At 40.9% G+C, this 17,753-nt stretch overlaps 2 protein-coding genes across 14 annotated transcripts in view; one reads left to right on the top strand and one right to left on the bottom strand.

The window, feature by feature from the left end:
- Positions 1 to 205: 205 nt before the first annotated feature.
- On the top strand, positions 206 to 10,605 carry SLC16A3 (solute carrier family 16 member 3). 7 transcript variants are annotated; one of them, XM_030462090.1, is made up of 5 exons: positions 206 to 374; positions 5,194 to 5,437; positions 5,958 to 6,101; positions 6,454 to 7,221; positions 8,450 to 10,605. In XM_030462090.1, the coding sequence occupies exons 2-5, from the start codon at positions 5,215 to 5,217 to the stop codon at positions 8,683 to 8,685; spliced, it is 1,371 nt and encodes a 456-aa protein (XP_030317950.1). In that variant the 5' UTR covers positions 206 to 374; positions 5,194 to 5,214; the 3' UTR covers positions 8,686 to 10,605. The 7 variants fall into 7 exon arrangements, with proteins under 7 accessions (XP_030317950.1, XP_030317952.1, XP_008492797.1 ...); XM_030462092.1 differs by lacking the exon at positions 206 to 374 and adding an exon at positions 402 to 624 and having other exon boundaries at positions 8,450 to 8,685; XM_008494575.2 differs by lacking the exon at positions 206 to 374 and adding an exon at positions 648 to 1,449 and having other exon boundaries at positions 8,450 to 9,652.
- Positions 8,472 to 17,753, bottom strand: part of CSNK1D (casein kinase 1 delta) — a 25,311-nt gene continuing 16,029 nt past the window's right edge. For 3 of the 7 annotated variants that reach the window (XM_030462082.1, XM_030462083.1, XM_030462085.1), the window contains one exon: positions 15,125 to 17,270. In XM_030462082.1, coding sequence (XP_030317942.1) covers positions 17,220 to 17,270 — 51 coding nt within the window. In that variant the 3' untranslated portion in view covers positions 15,125 to 17,219. Of the gene's footprint in view, positions 8,639 to 9,657; positions 9,890 to 12,344; positions 12,447 to 15,124; positions 17,271 to 17,753 lie in introns of those variants that run through there. The other 4 variants (XR_003988324.1, XM_030462080.1, XM_030462081.1 and 1 more) reach the window with 4 other exon arrangements.

Raw genomic sequence — 17,753 nt, 5'->3', positions numbered from 1 at the left:
GACCCCGCCTGGCGTTCCAGGCAAGCAACAGAACACTCGCGTTGGTACCTTGTGCGCTGGCTGCGCCGCCCAGGGCGCCCGCGGGGCTCCGCTCCGGGCGAGTCGACGGCTGCCGCCTCTCCCCCGCGGGCCGGGTCGCCCGCGGTGCTGGTGCAGGAGAACGGGGGCGGCGGGAAGGAGTCACGTGCCGGCGCCAGGACCCGGGCGCCCCCGCTCTGGCGTGGGAGGGGCCAGCAGACACCGAACTGCTTCGCCGGTGCGCGCGGCGGAACGCAGGCGGGCTGGGGGGAGTTTGCCTAGGCGAACGGTGACGGCGGGCAGCAGAGCGGCACGAGCACGAGCATCCTGAGGCTAAGGCGTGGGACGTGACTCAGGTACTGAGGCGGAGCCGCTGTGCTTGCTGCTGCGGAGTGCTCGGCTGGCGTACGGGGGCGAGCGTCTTGGGGAGCGCCGGGGGGTCCGGAGCCGCGTGAACCGACTCCGAAGGGCCGGGCCGGCCGAGGGTGCATCTTTGCATCGGGCTGCCCTGGACGGCGGCCGCGCTCGAGCGCGGCAGAGGATTTGGGCGAGAGCGACGCGTGCTTCGCGGCTTCATTCTGCGCCCAGAGGCTGCTCAAGGAGACGGTGAGGCGGTGGGCACGGCACGAGCTGTCCGCAACGCCCCGGGCTCCACCTCACGGGAGGCGGATGCCCGTCCTCCCCCCACATGCCCCGTCTCCGTTTATCCCAGCTTATGGGAACAGGCGGGCGGATTTTTTCCTCGGGAAACCCGCGCTGCGGTGCAGGTCTCCCACCGTCTCCGACGCTGTCGGTCTGATAGCGCTGTCCCGACACTGAGTCGTACTGGGGACCAAGCCTCGCTCCAGCTGCGGTGAGAGGGCGCTGCCCCCCGCTTCCCCTTCGGTCCGGGTCCCGCCTCGGCGCACGTACAGTGCCACGCGGGTAGCTTGCGCTGCACCCGCCAGCTCGGGCTTTGTTCCCGCCATTGCTGGCTTCAGACCGGTACCGGGCGACGCGGGTCTCCGCGTCCAGCCCTGACGCCGCGTTCCCTTCGCAGCTGCTCACTTTTCGTTTAAGCGTCGAGCCTCGGGGGTAAGTTCCGGAGTTCCCTTTCTCGACGGGGGCGACAGTTTAGATCCGCCAAAGCGAGCAACGCGCTGTCTGAGGGACCGTTCCCTCGCCGCAGCCCTGGGTCTGAGCTCCGTTACTCCGTTCTGCGAGCGCGCGGAGGAAGGTGAGGCGCTCGGACGCTGAATCGCGCGACCACCTCCCGGGGGCTTCCCGAGAACCGGCGGCGGCCCCAGCGTTCCCGGGGTCGTCTCTGCGCCGTGCCCGCCCTGAAGGGCCACGGGCGGCCACTATTGTTCTCCCTACCCCGCGCCTCCCCCGCGGCGGGCAGCTGCAGCCCCTCTCCATCTCTGCGGGAAGAGCCCTTTTCTGCTTCAACTGGTAATCCTCATGAAAAGGTTTGGGGCTCGTTTTCCTCCGAACGGTTCCGTGGGGAAAAGCGAAGCGCATAAAGCTGTGGGTGAAATGTAGCGATACGGCTTCATCACCGGTGCAGACCGTCACCACCGGTTGTAGAAACGCACTTTTGGTCAGTGGGTTTGTGTGCTTTTTGCGTAAAGCAGTTGGAAAACGGTTTAGTTTAGGATGTCACAGAATGGAGTCATGTATGGTTTTGCAATATTTATTTCAGAGGGAGCGGTAGTTTCTTAAGGCGTGGCAGCCAACAGTTTAAAAATGGGGAACAGAATCAGTACAGAACACCTGTTGTGGTTAATTTGAAAGTAAAACTCAAGGTAAATTATAAAAATATTAAGGCGACATTTTAAATTGTGACTTAAGTGGGAATTCACATATCTCAATGTATGACACCATGTTATGCAGCTGCACTGTCCAAAGTGACTGTGTAAAATGATGCTTTTTGGCCAGATGATCTTTCCTCACAATGCAGCAGTGTAGAATCTACACTTGTATTACTTACTACACAAAAAATTGCATATGAATTTACTGTGTTGCAGTCTGCTAGTAACTTGTGATGTATGTCACTGTGCTGTAGCAGTGAACACTGAAAAGGTTTTGGGTAAGTGGGGGACTGGAACATTACCTACAGCTACAGCCAGCATAGAATTACTGTATGTTTTTCCCTGTGAGTTTTTAGAGAGAAATTAGAGAATGGTGAAAGCTGTCAAACTCCTAAGAAAGGCATATGCAGTGGAACTGGAAAACTTTCATATTAAACAGAAGAGGCCAAAATGAAAGCGTGAAAGTCACTGCAGAGCCTTGCGGGGAGGACAGGAGGTCAGGGCAGGCATCAGTAAATGCAGTAATGATTTTGTAGAGAACAGGAGTTTTCAGCAGCTTTTGGAATGTAATTCAATTGACTGATATTTAACAAGGTAAGCCACAAGAAAGGCACAACTTTTTCATGCCAGTGGTCCATTAAAATAGCTTGTACAAAGTACCTAAGAATGAGTCATAATAAAATTCAAACTAAGGATCTATGTGTTAGTGCAAGAACATCAGGAAAAGAGTTACAATCATGTCAAATAGGCAGATGTCAGTGGTGTCAATGCAAAGGGTAGCTGTTCTAAAGGGTAGCTGTTCTATATGTAGAGGGCTATCACCAGGTTCTGGAGGGTATTAAATTGCTTTTCAAGTGGTCATTTCCCACAAAAATGAGTAGAATTTGCTAGTCTTAGGATTCTTCACTCAAAGCCAAGGATGGAATACATCTTTGGTTTAGTCTGCTTAGGTTTTAGTACCTGTGGGCAAGTATAGGAGGTCTGTGACTCTTAACATAGTATTGAGTAGTCTACAGTCTTCAGTGTATCTATATGCCCAAGACCCTGTGAAGAGAGAATTATTAACCTCTTCATTTATTTATTTTTGATAACCATTTTTATTTCTATGCTAGGAATCCAAGCTTGGTTAGATTTCTGCTTTAGTTAAAACAATTAATGCAGGGGAAGTTTTTAATTTATATAGGTCAGCCTGCATACTCACAAATGTCCTTCCTACCCATACTGCTGACCATAAAGTACTGCACTGTGTCCAGTAAGGGCATTGACTAGATGCTGATTTTAGATTCTTGCCATTTCTAGCTATTCCTATTAATAATACAAATTATCTCCTTTTAAATACACTGCACCAACACAACAAATGCATCACCCACAATGCTACCTACAATCACCTAATATTTCCTCCTAACTGATCCTGCATTAGTTTCCACGGCAACAAGAAGATAATCTCAGGAGCACGAAACCTCAAATATTTAACTACGTTTACTCTCTTTGTCTAACACATTACCAAAGGAAGAAACAATTTATGATAGGAGGAATCTGGAATAAATACTGACAATACTGATGTGTGTTGTGAAGATACTGAAACTGAACTGTAGCCAGCTCATGGTAATCCTTTGCCTTTAAACAGGACTGAGCTAGCAAGGGCAGAAAGCAAAGCAGAGTCCCAGTAATGAAATGATAAGTAAAAATTTTGCTTGTGCAAGTCAACCATGAACTAATCTCTTCTCTTCTAATGCTAACTCCAGTTTCCACGTTTCAGACAGAAACCTCCCCACCACTTCCTATTAATTCTCCAGGGGAGGTGAATACAGTGTAATGTAGTAAGGGCACACTGCAGTAGGGTGAAGTTCATATGTGTTCTGTTTAGAGACAGGGTTCATTTAGTTGTGGCTAATGGTCTTTCAATTTTGATGTGCTAACATGAACTACTGATGGACTAAACCAGATAAACAAGACTGATGTATGTGTGTGCATATGTAGATGGCCTTTGACGGTCTGGTAGATTGGTTTATGGTGATTTTTAGCTAGATGTGGTAAATAGACATGCCGTGAAGAAGAGTGAGTGGATGTTACTGTTTCCCTATAGACTTATTTTTATGAAATGTTGGAAGTGTGCCAGGTCCCCTCACATCTGCAAGCCTAGCTCTTTTATCACAGCAGAACACAGACCCGTTTTATAGACCGCTTCTCTTCAGGCACGCCAGTCCCGTCTGTCCCGTCGGCCGGGCGGGACAGTAGGCAGCGCGCAGGTCGGGCCGGGAGCAGCGAAGGAGCGACCAGGGAGGAGGGTGTTTCCGCCGGGCTCCCTCGCAGCCGCGCAGCTCTCGGTGGCTGCAGCCGCGACCCCGCCCGCCGCCCTGTCACGTCCCGCACGTCTCAGTGCGGCTGCCGCCAGCTAGCGCTGCCGGGGCGGCTCACGCCGCCTCACGTCATGGGGGTGGCGGGGATGCGTGGGACGGAAGCGGCTCCGAGCAGGGTCCACCCGCAGCCCTCCAGGGTCCCCGGGCGTACCTCAGCATCATTTAGTACCCAGTATCTCTTAAAACTTTGCAGCATTACTGTATAGCACATAACAATCCCATGAGAAAATATTTTTTAGATGCAAAGGTGCTTGTGGCAGCATATGGAGGAGGTGAACTATGACCAAATATCAACAGTTGTACTGATAATGTAGTACTAGCAACAATGGGCAGTATTTGCTTCAGGCAGTGATACTGAGCACTGTGGCAGTTACTGACTACCATCATCCACAAAAACTGTGCAGATCTTCATTGCAATTTAGCTTAGGCACTTACTCAATGTGTGAAAACTGATAGCTCATCAGGAGCTCAAAGGGGTCTTCCTCTTTTCCATATACCAGAGCATCATGTTTGTATCACTGTCCTCAGTAGGGAACAAAAACCTGAATGATTTATCCTTTGTTGCACCGAATACTTGTGATGGACCTCATGTTGCATTCAGGTCTCTCCTCAGTGAACTTCATACAACAAGGTCTTACAACAAGAACCCCGAAGGCTTCATGGAGTAGTTATGTATTTGTGAAGGTCAGATACACCCCCGAAATACTGTGATGGCTTCAGTTTTCCTATGAAACACTAATTTGGTTGAATTCTAGTTTTAACTTCGAGACAGCTGTGAAGTGATGTTCATTTTAAACTCAGCTGTGTGCATTTCATTTTTACCGATCTTTTGCAAGCTCTACATGGACTAAGCCTAAACAACCAATAGTTACAATTGCACTTTATCTTCAAGGTTTGTATTTAAAATAGTCCCATCTCTTCTTTGTAACTTTAGCTGCAGTGCAATTTGTCCCTATTTTGGTTAGATGATTTTGGTTAGATAATTGTCCCAATGTCTATTATCTGTAACTACTTTTTTTTCCTAGGGAACACTCTTGAGCTTCATCATGGGAGCTGTAGTGATTGATGATGGTCCATCTGGTGTTAAAGCCCCTGATGGCGGCTGGGGCTGGGCTGTCCTTTTTGGCTGCTTTATCATCACAGGATTCTCCTATGCCTTTCCTAAGGCAGTTAGCGTCTTCTTTAAAGAACTTATCCGGGAATTTGGCATTGGATATAGTGACACCGCATGGATTTCCTCCATTCTGTTGGCCATGCTTTATGGAACAGGTAGGCAGCTGTTTTCGAAACAGTTTTGTGTCATGCAATAATGTTTGTAAATCATATAGCCATTTCCAGCATGTCATAACTGTGTATCATTACTTGTGTGTAAGTAAGGCATTCCAAAGAAGAATTACTACTAATCAGATAAATTAAAAAAAAAAGCACATAATTACAATTAATTACTATTAATCACATAAATCCAAAAGGACATCCAGCTTGCATAGGAAATTAAATTCTGTAGCTCAGTAGCTACAAAAGATGATGAAAAATTGCATGGCCTTCTGAATACCAAAAAGACAAGTATTTGACTACAGAGGAAAGAACACTCTTCCAATTTGGCCTGACAGTGTGGGTAAAGTACGGAAAGAATCACAGAATCGTTTAGGTTGTAAGAGACCTTTAAGATCATCAACTCCAACTGTAAATCTGAGTGCCAAATCCATTGGAGAAAAAATGCAAACTGACATAAAATCAATTGCGGCAATTGGTTTATCTTAGCAACTCTTAACTTGCTCTTCTTTCTTAGGTCCTCTGTGTAGTGTATGTGTCAATCGCTTTGGCTGTCGCCCTGTCATGCTGGTGGGTGGCCTTTTTGCCTCAATGGGGATGGTGACAGCCTCTTTCTGCACAAGCATAATTCAGATCTATTTTACTGCAGGTGTGATTACAGGTAAGTAGGTTGAAAATGAGCTAGCTTATGTCTTAGCTGTGACAATTATGTACATCATCAGGATCATTCAAATGGGCTTTTATAAAGATGGAATATACCTGTGGAATTAAACTGTCATGTATTTTGCAATGTATGTTATTTTTTCTGGTATGTTCAATAACCACTGCTGCAATCAGTGAAGTGTGAGCAGATAGTACAATAATGTTATGGAAGTGGAATGCTTTTAAAAATGTTACAACTCCTTTTGTCCATTTGAAATAAAACTCTTAAGTCATTAATCAGAAAACCTGTAATTAGAATGTAATTGGGATATTGTAGGCCAGTATTAATTCTTATGTACCCTCTGTAACAGGTTTGGGTCTGGCACTGAACTTTCAGCCTTCACTCATCATGCTAAACCGTTACTTTGACAAACGTCGTCCCTTAGCCAATGGGCTATCCGCTGCTGGCAGTCCTGTGTTTCTTTGCGCACTCTCACCATTGGGGCAGATACTACAACACGAGTATGGTTGGAGAGGAGGATTCCTTATATTAGGTGGGATTCTGCTCAACTGCTGTGTATGTGGAGCATTAATGAGGCCTTTGGAGCCACCCAAAAAGTCTGAAGCTACCAAAGAATCACCTGAGAAGAGAGTGAAGAAAAAACTTCTGGATTTCAGTGTGTTTAAAGATGGTGGTTTTGTAATCTACACACTAGCAGCATCTATCATGGTGCTGGGCCTCTTTGTTCCCCCAGTTTTTGTTGTGAATTATGCCAAGGATTTAGGGTATCAGGATACCAAAGCAGCTTTTCTTCTGACTATTCTGGGATTCATTGATATCTTTGCTCGGCCTATTTGTGGGATGGTAGCTAGTCTTAAGTGGGTTAGACCACGCTGTGTCTACCTCTTCAGCTTTGCTATGATTTTCAATGGCTTTACAGATCTCATGGGTTCTATGTCTGTTGATTATACTGGCTTGGTGGTCTTTTGCATTTTCTTTGGTATTTCTTACGGAATGGTAGGTGCTCTTCAGTTTGAAGTTCTCATGGCTATTGTTGGTACTCAGAAGTTTTCCAGTGCTATTGGTCTGGTGCTCCTGGCAGAAGCTATGGCTGTTCTAATTGGTCCACCATCGGCAGGTAGGTATTCCATTGAATTAAGAATTCATAATAATTTGTATTGCATCCATCTACACAAATTATACAGGGGAAAAAAAGACAAGTTATGTGAGAAGTGCCTATCATTACTAGTATTGCACATGTGTCAGTAGTCCAAGACAGGGTGGGATGATCTTTTCCTTCTTGGATCCGTTTCAGCATTGGTTGAAATGCCATCTGGAGGTGCTGCACTTCCTTCACTGAAAGCCTGCACCAGACCTCTTAGTAGGAGATGACTAATAATTGTATAAGACAGATGAATAACTTGTGATATTCAGATCTCTTTGGAACTGGGATTCAGAACAGGAAACCTGTGTATTTTCCTTGGAAAGAACTAGGATAGATTCTCTGTCTATAGTAGATTTGGAGGAGAAAGGAAAACATCAGGAGGGAAGGGGTAAAGAATCTGATAAGGCTGGACTGTTTTAAGGAAGGTAGACTACTGTCATAGTCTCACAATTCAAGAAAAAGGGGGCATTACAAAATAATCATAAATTTGAATTCAGAATTGCAAATTAATTACTTAAGAAATGTAAATTTTACCCTAAAAAACCAAAAAGCCACCCAACCTCCCCCCCCTTTGTTCACTACTATAAAATGGCAGTGTTTATAGGAGGCACTAAAAAGCATCAATTATTTTTGTTGTACCAATCACTTGCAGAAAAAAAAGTTCTGTGTACTACTACTCAGTATTTAGGTTTGGAGAGGCATTTTCTTCACATCCTCTCTCCTGTACTTTCAACTCCACTGTGTCCTATGAAAAGTTAATTTGACTAAACATCAGAATTAGTCAAGTATTCCAGACCAACTATTAAGATTTCCATTTTAACCAGACAGTGCACTGCCCATGCAGGAAAGAAACTGAGACTGGGAGTGAGAGAAAGCTAATGATACAGATCCTTGCCACAGATACGCAAGTTTTGATCTGAAATACATGGACTTGTTTGATCTCTTGCATATGAAGGCTAGGCTAGTTTTATTCCAGCTGAACTGCATGAGTCTGTGCAGGGTAGCATGTGTATTGAGGTGGGACAGTGAATGTTAAACTGAACTGAAATAATAGAAAAAATATTTGTTACAAACATGGCAAAAGGGTATTTTAGTCATGGTATTTCTGGACAGGAGGCATTTAAATATTTTTACAAAGTAAAAACCAATTATTTGCAAGACAAACACTTTTCTTAATTACATGCAACATTGTGTTTTTCAGGAAAACTCTTGGATGCAACAGGGAGGTACATGTTTGTTTTTATTACTGCTGGAACTGAAGTTACCACCTCAGCATTTGTATTGGCATTGGGAAATTTCTTCTGCATTAAGAAAAAATCAGAAGAACCACACACAAAAGATGAAGCCAAGGTGGACTCTATTGAAGTGGAGCAGTTTCTGAAAGATGAGCCTGAAAAAAATGGCAAAGTTGTAACTAACCCAGAAACATGTGTGTGAACATGACAGGAAGCAAAATGTTTAGAAAAGGAAGATTTTCAACACTATTTATTTTAGAAATAGATCTAGTTTAGGGCTGGGCCGTCTGCTTTATTACCTGGATGCTGGTCAGCTCTTCGGGTCTCCCTCTGGAAGCTGATCAGCTACACAACCTTTTATTGGAGAATTAGCTTTAACAGTAAAAGGTGGAGTATTTTGGTTATACTTTTTATGTAAACTAAACAAGCTTTTATAAACACAAGTAGTCTTGCTATGCATCACCAGAAACTACTCACTTGGAAGACACAGGAAGAATATATTTTAAAAAAAAGTGGAATTATATGTATGTTTTCAAACAATATTGGTGAAATTGCTGCGTTGTATGGATAAATATAATTTCCCTTTCTGTGTTCTTTGTGAAGGTGAGAGAGTTCAAGATGGAGAAAAATCTCAGGAACTTGAAGTTCTCCATTTGGTTTTTGAATTTCTTACTTTTTTAGATTTTTAGATTAATTGGCTCAGCCCTAACTTACCTTTGATGTATCTGTTACCTTGATTTGTGTAAGTGTATTTCTAGGTTTTTGTCTAAACCTATAATCTTTGTAATTATCATCTGGAAATATTCAATGTGAAAACACACATTACAGATACTGTCCTCAGCAGATAACACAAGTGGTATTATGAGGTAGTATGAAAAGAAAATAAAATGAGCAGAACTGATCCTGACAGAGCCTGTAAGCAAACAAAGTCAGCCAATGTTTACATACATGGTTTTCAGTAGTTCCCCTGCAGCACTGAAAATTATTACAAGCAACATAGAGAAGATGAATATTAGGTTTAGTAGAGTCTTCTGAAAGAGTGCGCATTTTAGATATAAAAAAACCTGTAAGTTTCCAGATGTTAGCCACGTAGGAAGTTCTTAATAGGGTGTTTTATTGTTTGGTTTGGTTTTGTGGGTTGTTTTGTTTGTTTGTTTTGCTTGGGTTTTTTTGTGTTTTTTTTTTTAATTATTATTTGTTTTGTTTTCTTTTTCATTTGCCCACTTACCCATCCTTTTGGTTAATCTATGGAAAAAGCTGCCATTCTTGCTGGTTGAGAAAGCATGATAATATTGTTGATTCCCATTTATGACAGCAGTACACAAGGACCAATCAGTAACGGGGTCGGTTCTGCTACTCATTCTGCAAACAGAGTGGGGAGTATCTGGCCAGTCTTTAGATTGTCTCTGAAATTGTCATGAGGGAAGGAGAAGAAACAGGTCAACCAAGGTAGTGACAGCATAGCTGAAGAAACAAGGAGAGGGAAAAGATGCATGTGAAAACACTGAATAGAAAAGGAAGCTAAAGGGAAGTCAATATGTATTTTTTTCCACCCAAACACATTAAAGAAATTTATTTTACACAAAATTCTGCTACTGCAATGCATCTTTCAGGTACATTTATAAAAAACTCTAGAGTTTGTGACTGCAGTAACAATCTTCAGAACAGACCAATTGTAAAAGATTCTGTTTTCTTGTTGGTAGCAAAGGATTACTGGCTTTCAGATGCCAAAACTGTTTTGCATAATAACTGAAAACTAAAACACCTTAATCCCTTAAAACTTTTTTAAAGAGTTTTAAGAGTTTTTTAAAGAGTGTACCTTTTTAAAAATAACACCATTAGTTTCATACTCAACCATTTTAACAGAAACATACAGTAAATCCAACAAAGTGCCAAAACCACGAACCATTCCGTAATGGAATGGTATTTCAGATACTCGCCTCCATTCTGGTAATTTCTTCAAAATGGTTTTGCATTGTTAGGACAATTGCACAGAAATTGAAAAGTTAGGATCCTGACAGGTGTTGTTTGTTTGTTGTTTGTTTGTTTTGAGGTTGTGGGGTTTTTTTTATTTTTATTTTTAAAAAGAAATCGATGCTGCACTGAATAAACTGTTTATTTTTATCACATAATAGCGCGTTACTTTAAAACCTTTTATTAATTTAGCGTCAGGAATTGTGCTGGCTTGTCCTAGTTACATGAATGTAGTCACCAAATTCAGCTCAGTTTGCTAAAGACTAAGTCAGTACTTGAACCACAGAACTGCTAGCTCGAGAGGGCCAACATATAAAAGGGCAAGAAGAAGCCAGAATCCCTTGATCAGTTTATATCCCTGGAGGCTGCTTCAGATAGTATGTGAAGGCCTTATACAGTTTTCAGATGGAGTTCTGTTTCAAAAAGCAAAAACTAAAAAGCTTCACAAAGGTGAATTCAGATTCTCAAACAGCCATTTTTGTCCTTGTGGGTTTTGATCACCAGATTTCTTTGCTAGATCATGCTATACTGTTATTAGAGAACTAAATGGTTATTCCTTTGACCTCAGATTTTGGCACAGGATTAGGTTTCCATATATCCTCCAAACTGTCCAGACTCTTAACATCTTGGAAATTTGGGCTGATCACACTGGCTTTCCATGCTATGCTTTGCTTTCCATACACAGTACCTTTAGGTTAAGCTGGAAATGTGTTATGCCACAATTTTATGTGTGTAGGGCAGAAGAGGAGGTTATGGATTATATAATATTATAGAAAGGCATTACAACAAAGACACCACAAATAATTACTAAATCTAGAGTTCGCAGAAGGTGCCTCATGGGCCCATGCAAGTTCTTAACTCAAAGATGAATGAGCAGGACTGCCACTGTTTTTGTGCTATTTTCAGCACAGACCTACCAATGTACTGCAATGATTTGTGAGAGCAGGGGATGCATTCTGCACGAGGTCAAATTATAGGTTTCTTTTATTAATATAATTTAATTTTCGAGGCAGTTTCATGTAGGCTATATCTTTACCATTTTCATTTGCAAGAAGCACCAGCACAGATATAAGACTAAAGCAGATCTCTCAGCAACATCAGAACTGGCAGGGTTGAGCATACTACTGACTACTGGCGCCAGTTAGGTTCCCTGCTTCCATTCTGTCCCACTCAAGACAACTGAGCCAGTATGCTAGGCTGTGTTGAGACATGTACCCAACAGCTCCTACAGAAATGGCCACAAAGGCCTTTTACATTACTGACCTCCTTACCACCCGAAAATGTGGAGAAAAAAAAAAAAAAAAAAAAAAAAAAAAAAAAAAAAAAAAAAAAAAAAAAAAAAAGTTTCCCAGCACCGTACTCCCAGTACAGAGAGCTGTACTCCAATGGCCAGATGAAGGCATATGCTGCTACAGGAATGAATAGTTCCTGGATGCACTTGAAATTACACAATTTATTAGCATCCAGCACACCCTTGTGACAGAAAACCAGAGTTGATCTTTGTGTCCGCTACTCTGAGTCTCAAAGAAAGGTGTCAGGCCATTTGCTGCAGAGGAAAACAGGAATAACCCAAGTTGCAGACTGTTTTTCCCTGCTGCTGGACCTGCTGAAGGAAGGTCACCCACCAATATCTGAAGAGTAAACAATGTTGCCCATAGCAGAGGCACTGCATATGAGAAGCAATGGCTTTAGAATATACTATTTTAGCAGCTTTCTCTCCATTTATGGAATAGGTCTTATCTGTACCAAAAGGAAAATGGTGTATCCACTACTACTGCAAAAATTTGGGATCGTAACAGTATCTTGCTAGTGACAGTCTGCAAGATCAGCAGCCCTGCATTCATCTGAAAACAGGGAAAGTGAGAGGCAGAGTAAAAAGCTACTTACCTCTAGTTAAAAGCTGTTTGTTCCTTGACTGATCTCAATACCTGCTTCATCATCTCGGCAAAATTCAAGCCAGCACCTTTCCTCACTATCCCTAGATGAATGCTTCAAAACAGTTAGAAATAAGGATAGCTCTTGCTCTTCTGACTTTTCCATCTACTGCTGTTTCAGCAATTAAAGCCTTCCACTGGAAAACTCTGAACGCAATGAATCAGCCAATCTAGATTTTAGTACTTAAAAATCTTAAATAGCAAAACACTTTTCAGACTTGTAGAAAAATGTGATCTAAGATCCAGTGGGTTGACAATGTCAGATAAAATGAAAATACGTTTTCTTAGCAGTGAGAGTAGAGAAACATTTGCTGTTCGGCATTTTTTTAGAAAAAAAAGTCTCTGCATGACCTCAAGATAATCTGGTTTATCCTTTCCTTAAGGATTATGGGAAATACCAGAAGCTGTGAATTGCCTTTGTACCTTTAACATTTGCAGCTCTGAACTAAGCAAGGACTCTAATTAAACTAAATGTTTGTCTGGTTATGAGACCAGGGCTAGACATTTTCTTCCTAGTGCATAATGTACCAAATTATTCCAACCACATCTAAAGTATCCTGGGTTGGTCACAGCACAGACACAGTACAATTGGGCTTAAAGCTTTAGCATTATATAGACCACTTCTCCTTTTTCCACATCCCTGTTTGTTCATTAGATGTGTAGTTCTCAGATCCAGATCATATCCATACATTTTGAGTCAAGAATTTTCCCCAAACGAGATTAACAAACAACACCATCTTAAAACAAGTATTTTTTCTTATACTGCATATTTGGTGCATGTATATGCATATTCTATCTGATTTTCCCTTGTCACTCTGCCTGCAGCATGCAATGGTTTCATTCTTGAAAGGGTACAGCAGAGAGCCTCCAAAATGATTAAGGGAGTGGATCATCTCCCTTATGAGGAAAGGCTGAGGGAGCTGGGGCTCTTCAGATTGGAGAAGAATGAGGGGTGAGTTCATTAATGTTTATAAATACATAAAAGGAGAGAGCCAGAAGGATGGTACCAGGCTCTTCTCAATTATGCCCAATTATAGGACAAGAGGCAATGAATATAAACTTGAGCATAGGAGGCTCCATATAAACGTGAGGATAAATTTTTTTACTGTGAGGGTGACAAGAGCACTGGAACAGGCTGCCCAGGCAGGCTATGTAGTCTCCTTCTCTGGAGACGTTTAAAACCCACCTAGATGCATTCCTTGGTTGGCCCTGCTCTGGCAGGGGGGTTGGACTCAATGATCTCAAGGTCCCTTCCAACCCCTAACTTTCTGTGATTCTGTTAAAGCACACCAGTTTTAATGAGATTAAGCAGGGAAAAGCTCTCAATGACTGAGAAAGTCATGAAGTATTACTCCTTTGCAAATATTTGCTATTTAGTAGGATTTTACTATGAAACTGATTCTTAGTGAACATCAGACCTCTGAGCACCCACCTGATACAAAACTACTGAACGACATATAGTGTCCTACATTGTCGTAAATTCAGGGTGGATTACACTTCCTCACAACTAGACAAAATCTAGATTTCTGAACAGATGGCGACTCAGCAATACTAAAAAAACAAGTGTTTGTTTTCACTAACTTATTTTATACGTATGAAGTGTGGCTTTTGTAAAGCAAAGCCTGAACAAAATAAATACCTTTGTATTAATATTTTACAAAGAAAAAAACCTATTTTTGAAATTAACATGTATGCTCTAGCTGATGATCTACTTACAAATCTGTAAATTCATTGTATAGATTTTTTGGTGGGAATTCAATTTTTGGAACTGTTGCCTTTGACAAATTTTATGGAGGGAATGCCACTCAGAGGTCTAGAATGTGTAGAAATGTCAAGAAATAGTTGCGCTTATGCTATTTTTTTCCCACTGAAGAATGAAGGATTACATGCCACTGAGTTCTACATGCCTTCCTCCAAGGGAGACTTGAGTAACTTCATGAAGTTTAAACTAAACATATGGACTCTTTATATGCTTTTACTTAACATATCTCTTAAAGCATAGGATTTATTTTCAATCGTTTTCAAGGTACTTGTACCACAAAGAATACTGGGACTCTGTAACCATCAAGATTATGTAAATCAGCAGCACACGTGGTATTTTCTACATAAAAGCAGGTAGCCAGTTCTAAATGAAAACTGCAAGCATAAATTAAAATATCCTTCCAGTTTTTAAAGGCTTGCTAGTCAGCAACAAAGAGAATTCTTGAATGTATATTTGCCTTCAGATTATGAACAGAATTCTGGAAATGGCAAAACCCAGGGCTTTTATTATACAGGGCACTGTGGATAGAGCTCAGTATTTTACTTGCTTTTCACCTAACTGCTGCAACTGATCAAGTCTCAGTAGCAGTTCTCTTTCCATGCCTCCCATCATAACAACTTATTACTTGATAAGAGAAAGTGTTTGTAAAAAAGACTTTTGGAAAAGCAATATGCAGACAAATACATTTAGCTTCAAGGAGACAAAAGACACACTTTCAGTGAGCAAAGCAATGAATGCCTTCTCCTTGTTCTTGTACACCCTAACTGCTGCATTCTGACCATGAACTACCAAAATCCTTCATTGGAAGTTTTAGTACCGTGACAATGTCTTCAACTGACAACAATGTCTTTGCAACTGACAAAGCACTTTGCAGGTACAGAAACCCCTTAAAAAAAGAAAAAGAAAAAAAAAAAAAAGAAGTTACACCAAGAGTAAGGATTCATTGTAAGTAAGATACACCAAAGAAGAAATGAAGTTATTATGAATGTATTTACATATTTGTTTAAGTACACAAATACAGTGGTAATACAAATGAAGTGCTCTGAGATACTGGTTTCCAATACACAGGTTTATATAGACAGTCTAACTATTTTCTGCATGATGGAATTTAACTACTATGAAGGACAAAAACTGCCCACAAGTGAGTACAGTTCTAGAAGTCTGCAGTCAACTTTTAAGTATAGTACAGCAATCTAATGTTCCAGATACAGAGAATAAAGACGCTGCCTTTGTTAAATCCCTCTAACAGTACATTATTAACCACAGACATTTACAAAGACAGCACAGTGAAGTGTAAAACTGTTCTAATGGTAGTGCACATGCCTAAAATACTGAAGTATATAGTAACTGAGGAAATAGTTCTCTTATGCAAACTTATACATGGATCAAACTCTTAAGCTTTTTCACTATACTCTCTCCAAACACAGGCTTCCCCAGTCAGACCCAGAGTACACACAAGCAAGTAGCTAATGTTCTGAAAACATCCAAGGAAGAGTGGACTTTTGAGAGGGGCAAAAAAGTATTTGTAAATTTTATCAATTATGCTTCATAAAAGATCAACAGGCCTTTAAAAAAAAGTTTTCAAGCAAGGAAGAATTTCTCAAAGTACCTAACTGTTCAAACAAAACCTCTGCATACACATTCACTTCCAGCATGGAACTATCCATTACTTCAGTCACACTAGTATAAACAGTACTTCTGATACTATTACAAGTACTGTGAAGACAGAATATCTACTTTCTTAGACTGTTTGCAGTAACAAGTAATATGAAGAACCTCCCATGTTCCATAGCTAACAGGTGCTAACCACCTGCAACAGTTTTTTTGAACAACCTAAGCGTATTGAGTCATTCATTCCTAGCTAATGATATTAGGCATACTCAGGCTGAATACAGTCAAGAATTAAGTATGGTATACACCCAAAGTATAAAAATTCTCAGGACTTCATAGCAAGAATAAGTTGCTTTGATTGTTTTTTATTTTGTTTTGTTTTGTTTAAGAATTACTTTTTTGAGTCTTGGTATGAAACTGAAGGCCTGAACCTATTTATTTTTAAACCTGTAGATGCTAAATGAAACATGCAAATTTACTGAAGACTCAGTAGCAATGTGTATTTTTCACTTGCAATAATCTCCAGCCTCAGAGTGCAGGAAATAAAATTTTATCAATAAAACAAATGTTTGCAACTACCCATTTAACCAAACTAAACAGAGATAGGACAGACTTTCAAATTCTAAAGCTCTCAAATGCCAGAGTCTTTCACTTTGTCCTTCATATTCTTTACTAAAAAATAAATTCATTATCACCACCTCTACTATACTTAAGACTCTCCTGCAGGTTATTTAATTCCCCCCTTTTATGAAAAAGAATGAGTATTAAAAATTCCTTTTTGTTACATGGAAAGTTAAATATTAAGTGTGAATGAAGACAGCGAACACCAAAGTAAAATCTTATAGTTTTAAAAATTTCAAGAGAAAACTCTCAGTCAGAATGGGGCCAAAAAAATAAGTAAACGATTTAAATAAAGTTAGATGGTTTTGATTCATATACATGTTCCCTGCCACACTGATTTTTTAAAACACGAAATGTCAAGTCATTGTCTTTAGTTTAGGTTTGTTTATATTCTACATTTTTAAATCAGACAAAAGCAAGACTTCTTTACAGAGAATTAAGCCAATAATATTAGCAAAATTATACAAAAAACTTTCTTAAACCAAGTAAAAGATTTATAGTTACAGTAGAATAATAAAAAGGGGGTAAAGTCTGCCGCCTGTGGAGGGAAAACTGAAATGGCCATCTGATAACAGGCGGTCAACTCTGTAAACCATCTTTCTTTTCCAGCCCTGTTACCACAGGGTTCTTTTAAGGTCATTGGGTTTCTGGCAAAAGCATCCTGTAATGGCAGCTGCTGGAGTCTGTCCATGTTCCTCCAAGTGCCTTTTAAGTCACATGGAGAACTCCCAATTGTAATGTCTCCGCTCTAGTTTAGGGTATTTTTGCTAGTAAAGCCACTGGTAACACAGGAGATCAGCCATGCATTATCTGCCCTCCATGACAAAATAATTTTCATCGATGCACAGCAGACTGGAGAACACTGGTAGCTACCCGAGCAGGAATCTACCAAAGCCAAAAAAAATAAGACAACATCAGCACATATCTTTCCAGTCAACATACAAGTGCCTCTCAATGTACTTTTAAATGATACATTGCCAAAATTAAGTGTTTGAATTTAAAATCCAACCAGCTATACGATGTTTTGCACCCACCTGTAGCTACACCGAAGTATCCTGTATTTTCCTGCTTTATTGGAAGTTAAAATGAAAAAATCACCTTTCCAGTGGAAGAGGATGTTTCGAAGGAAAGTAAACGGAGCATAAACATGCACAGAAGAAAGAGCAAATCAGATGATAACACTACCAATATGCAGAAAAAGTCTCAATGAATAATACAGTTAAAAAAAAAATTCAGTAAGAGGGTAAAAAAATTAATTATTTTCACAGGCTTTTAATTTTTAATGGAACACTGTGTTGAAAGACATGTCACTGAATTCCATAGTGTGACCTATTTCAGTGACAGTGTAACATTATTTTGCTTTCACTG

Source organism: Calypte anna, chromosome 18 (genome assembly GCF_003957555.1).
Source record: "Calypte anna isolate BGI_N300 chromosome 18, bCalAnn1_v1.p, whole genome shotgun sequence".
Taxonomy (NCBI): Eukaryota; Metazoa; Chordata; class Aves; order Apodiformes; family Trochilidae; genus Calypte; species Calypte anna.
Note: the sequence above shows the minus strand (reverse complement) of the source record. Positions and strands in the feature narration are given on the sequence as shown.

Coding starts and splice junctions, on each gene's coding strand:
- SLC16A3 (XM_030462090.1), top strand. CDS start 5,215: ATGGGAGCTGTAGTGATTGATGATGGTCCATCTGGTGTTAAAGCCCCT. Junction 5,438..5,957: donor GGCCATGCTTTATGGAACAG/GTAGGCAGCTGT, acceptor CTTCTTTCTTAG/GTCCTCTGTGTAGTGTATGT. Junction 6,102..6,453: donor TACTGCAGGTGTGATTACAG/GTAAGTAGGTTG, acceptor CCTCTGTAACAG/GTTTGGGTCTGGCACTGAAC.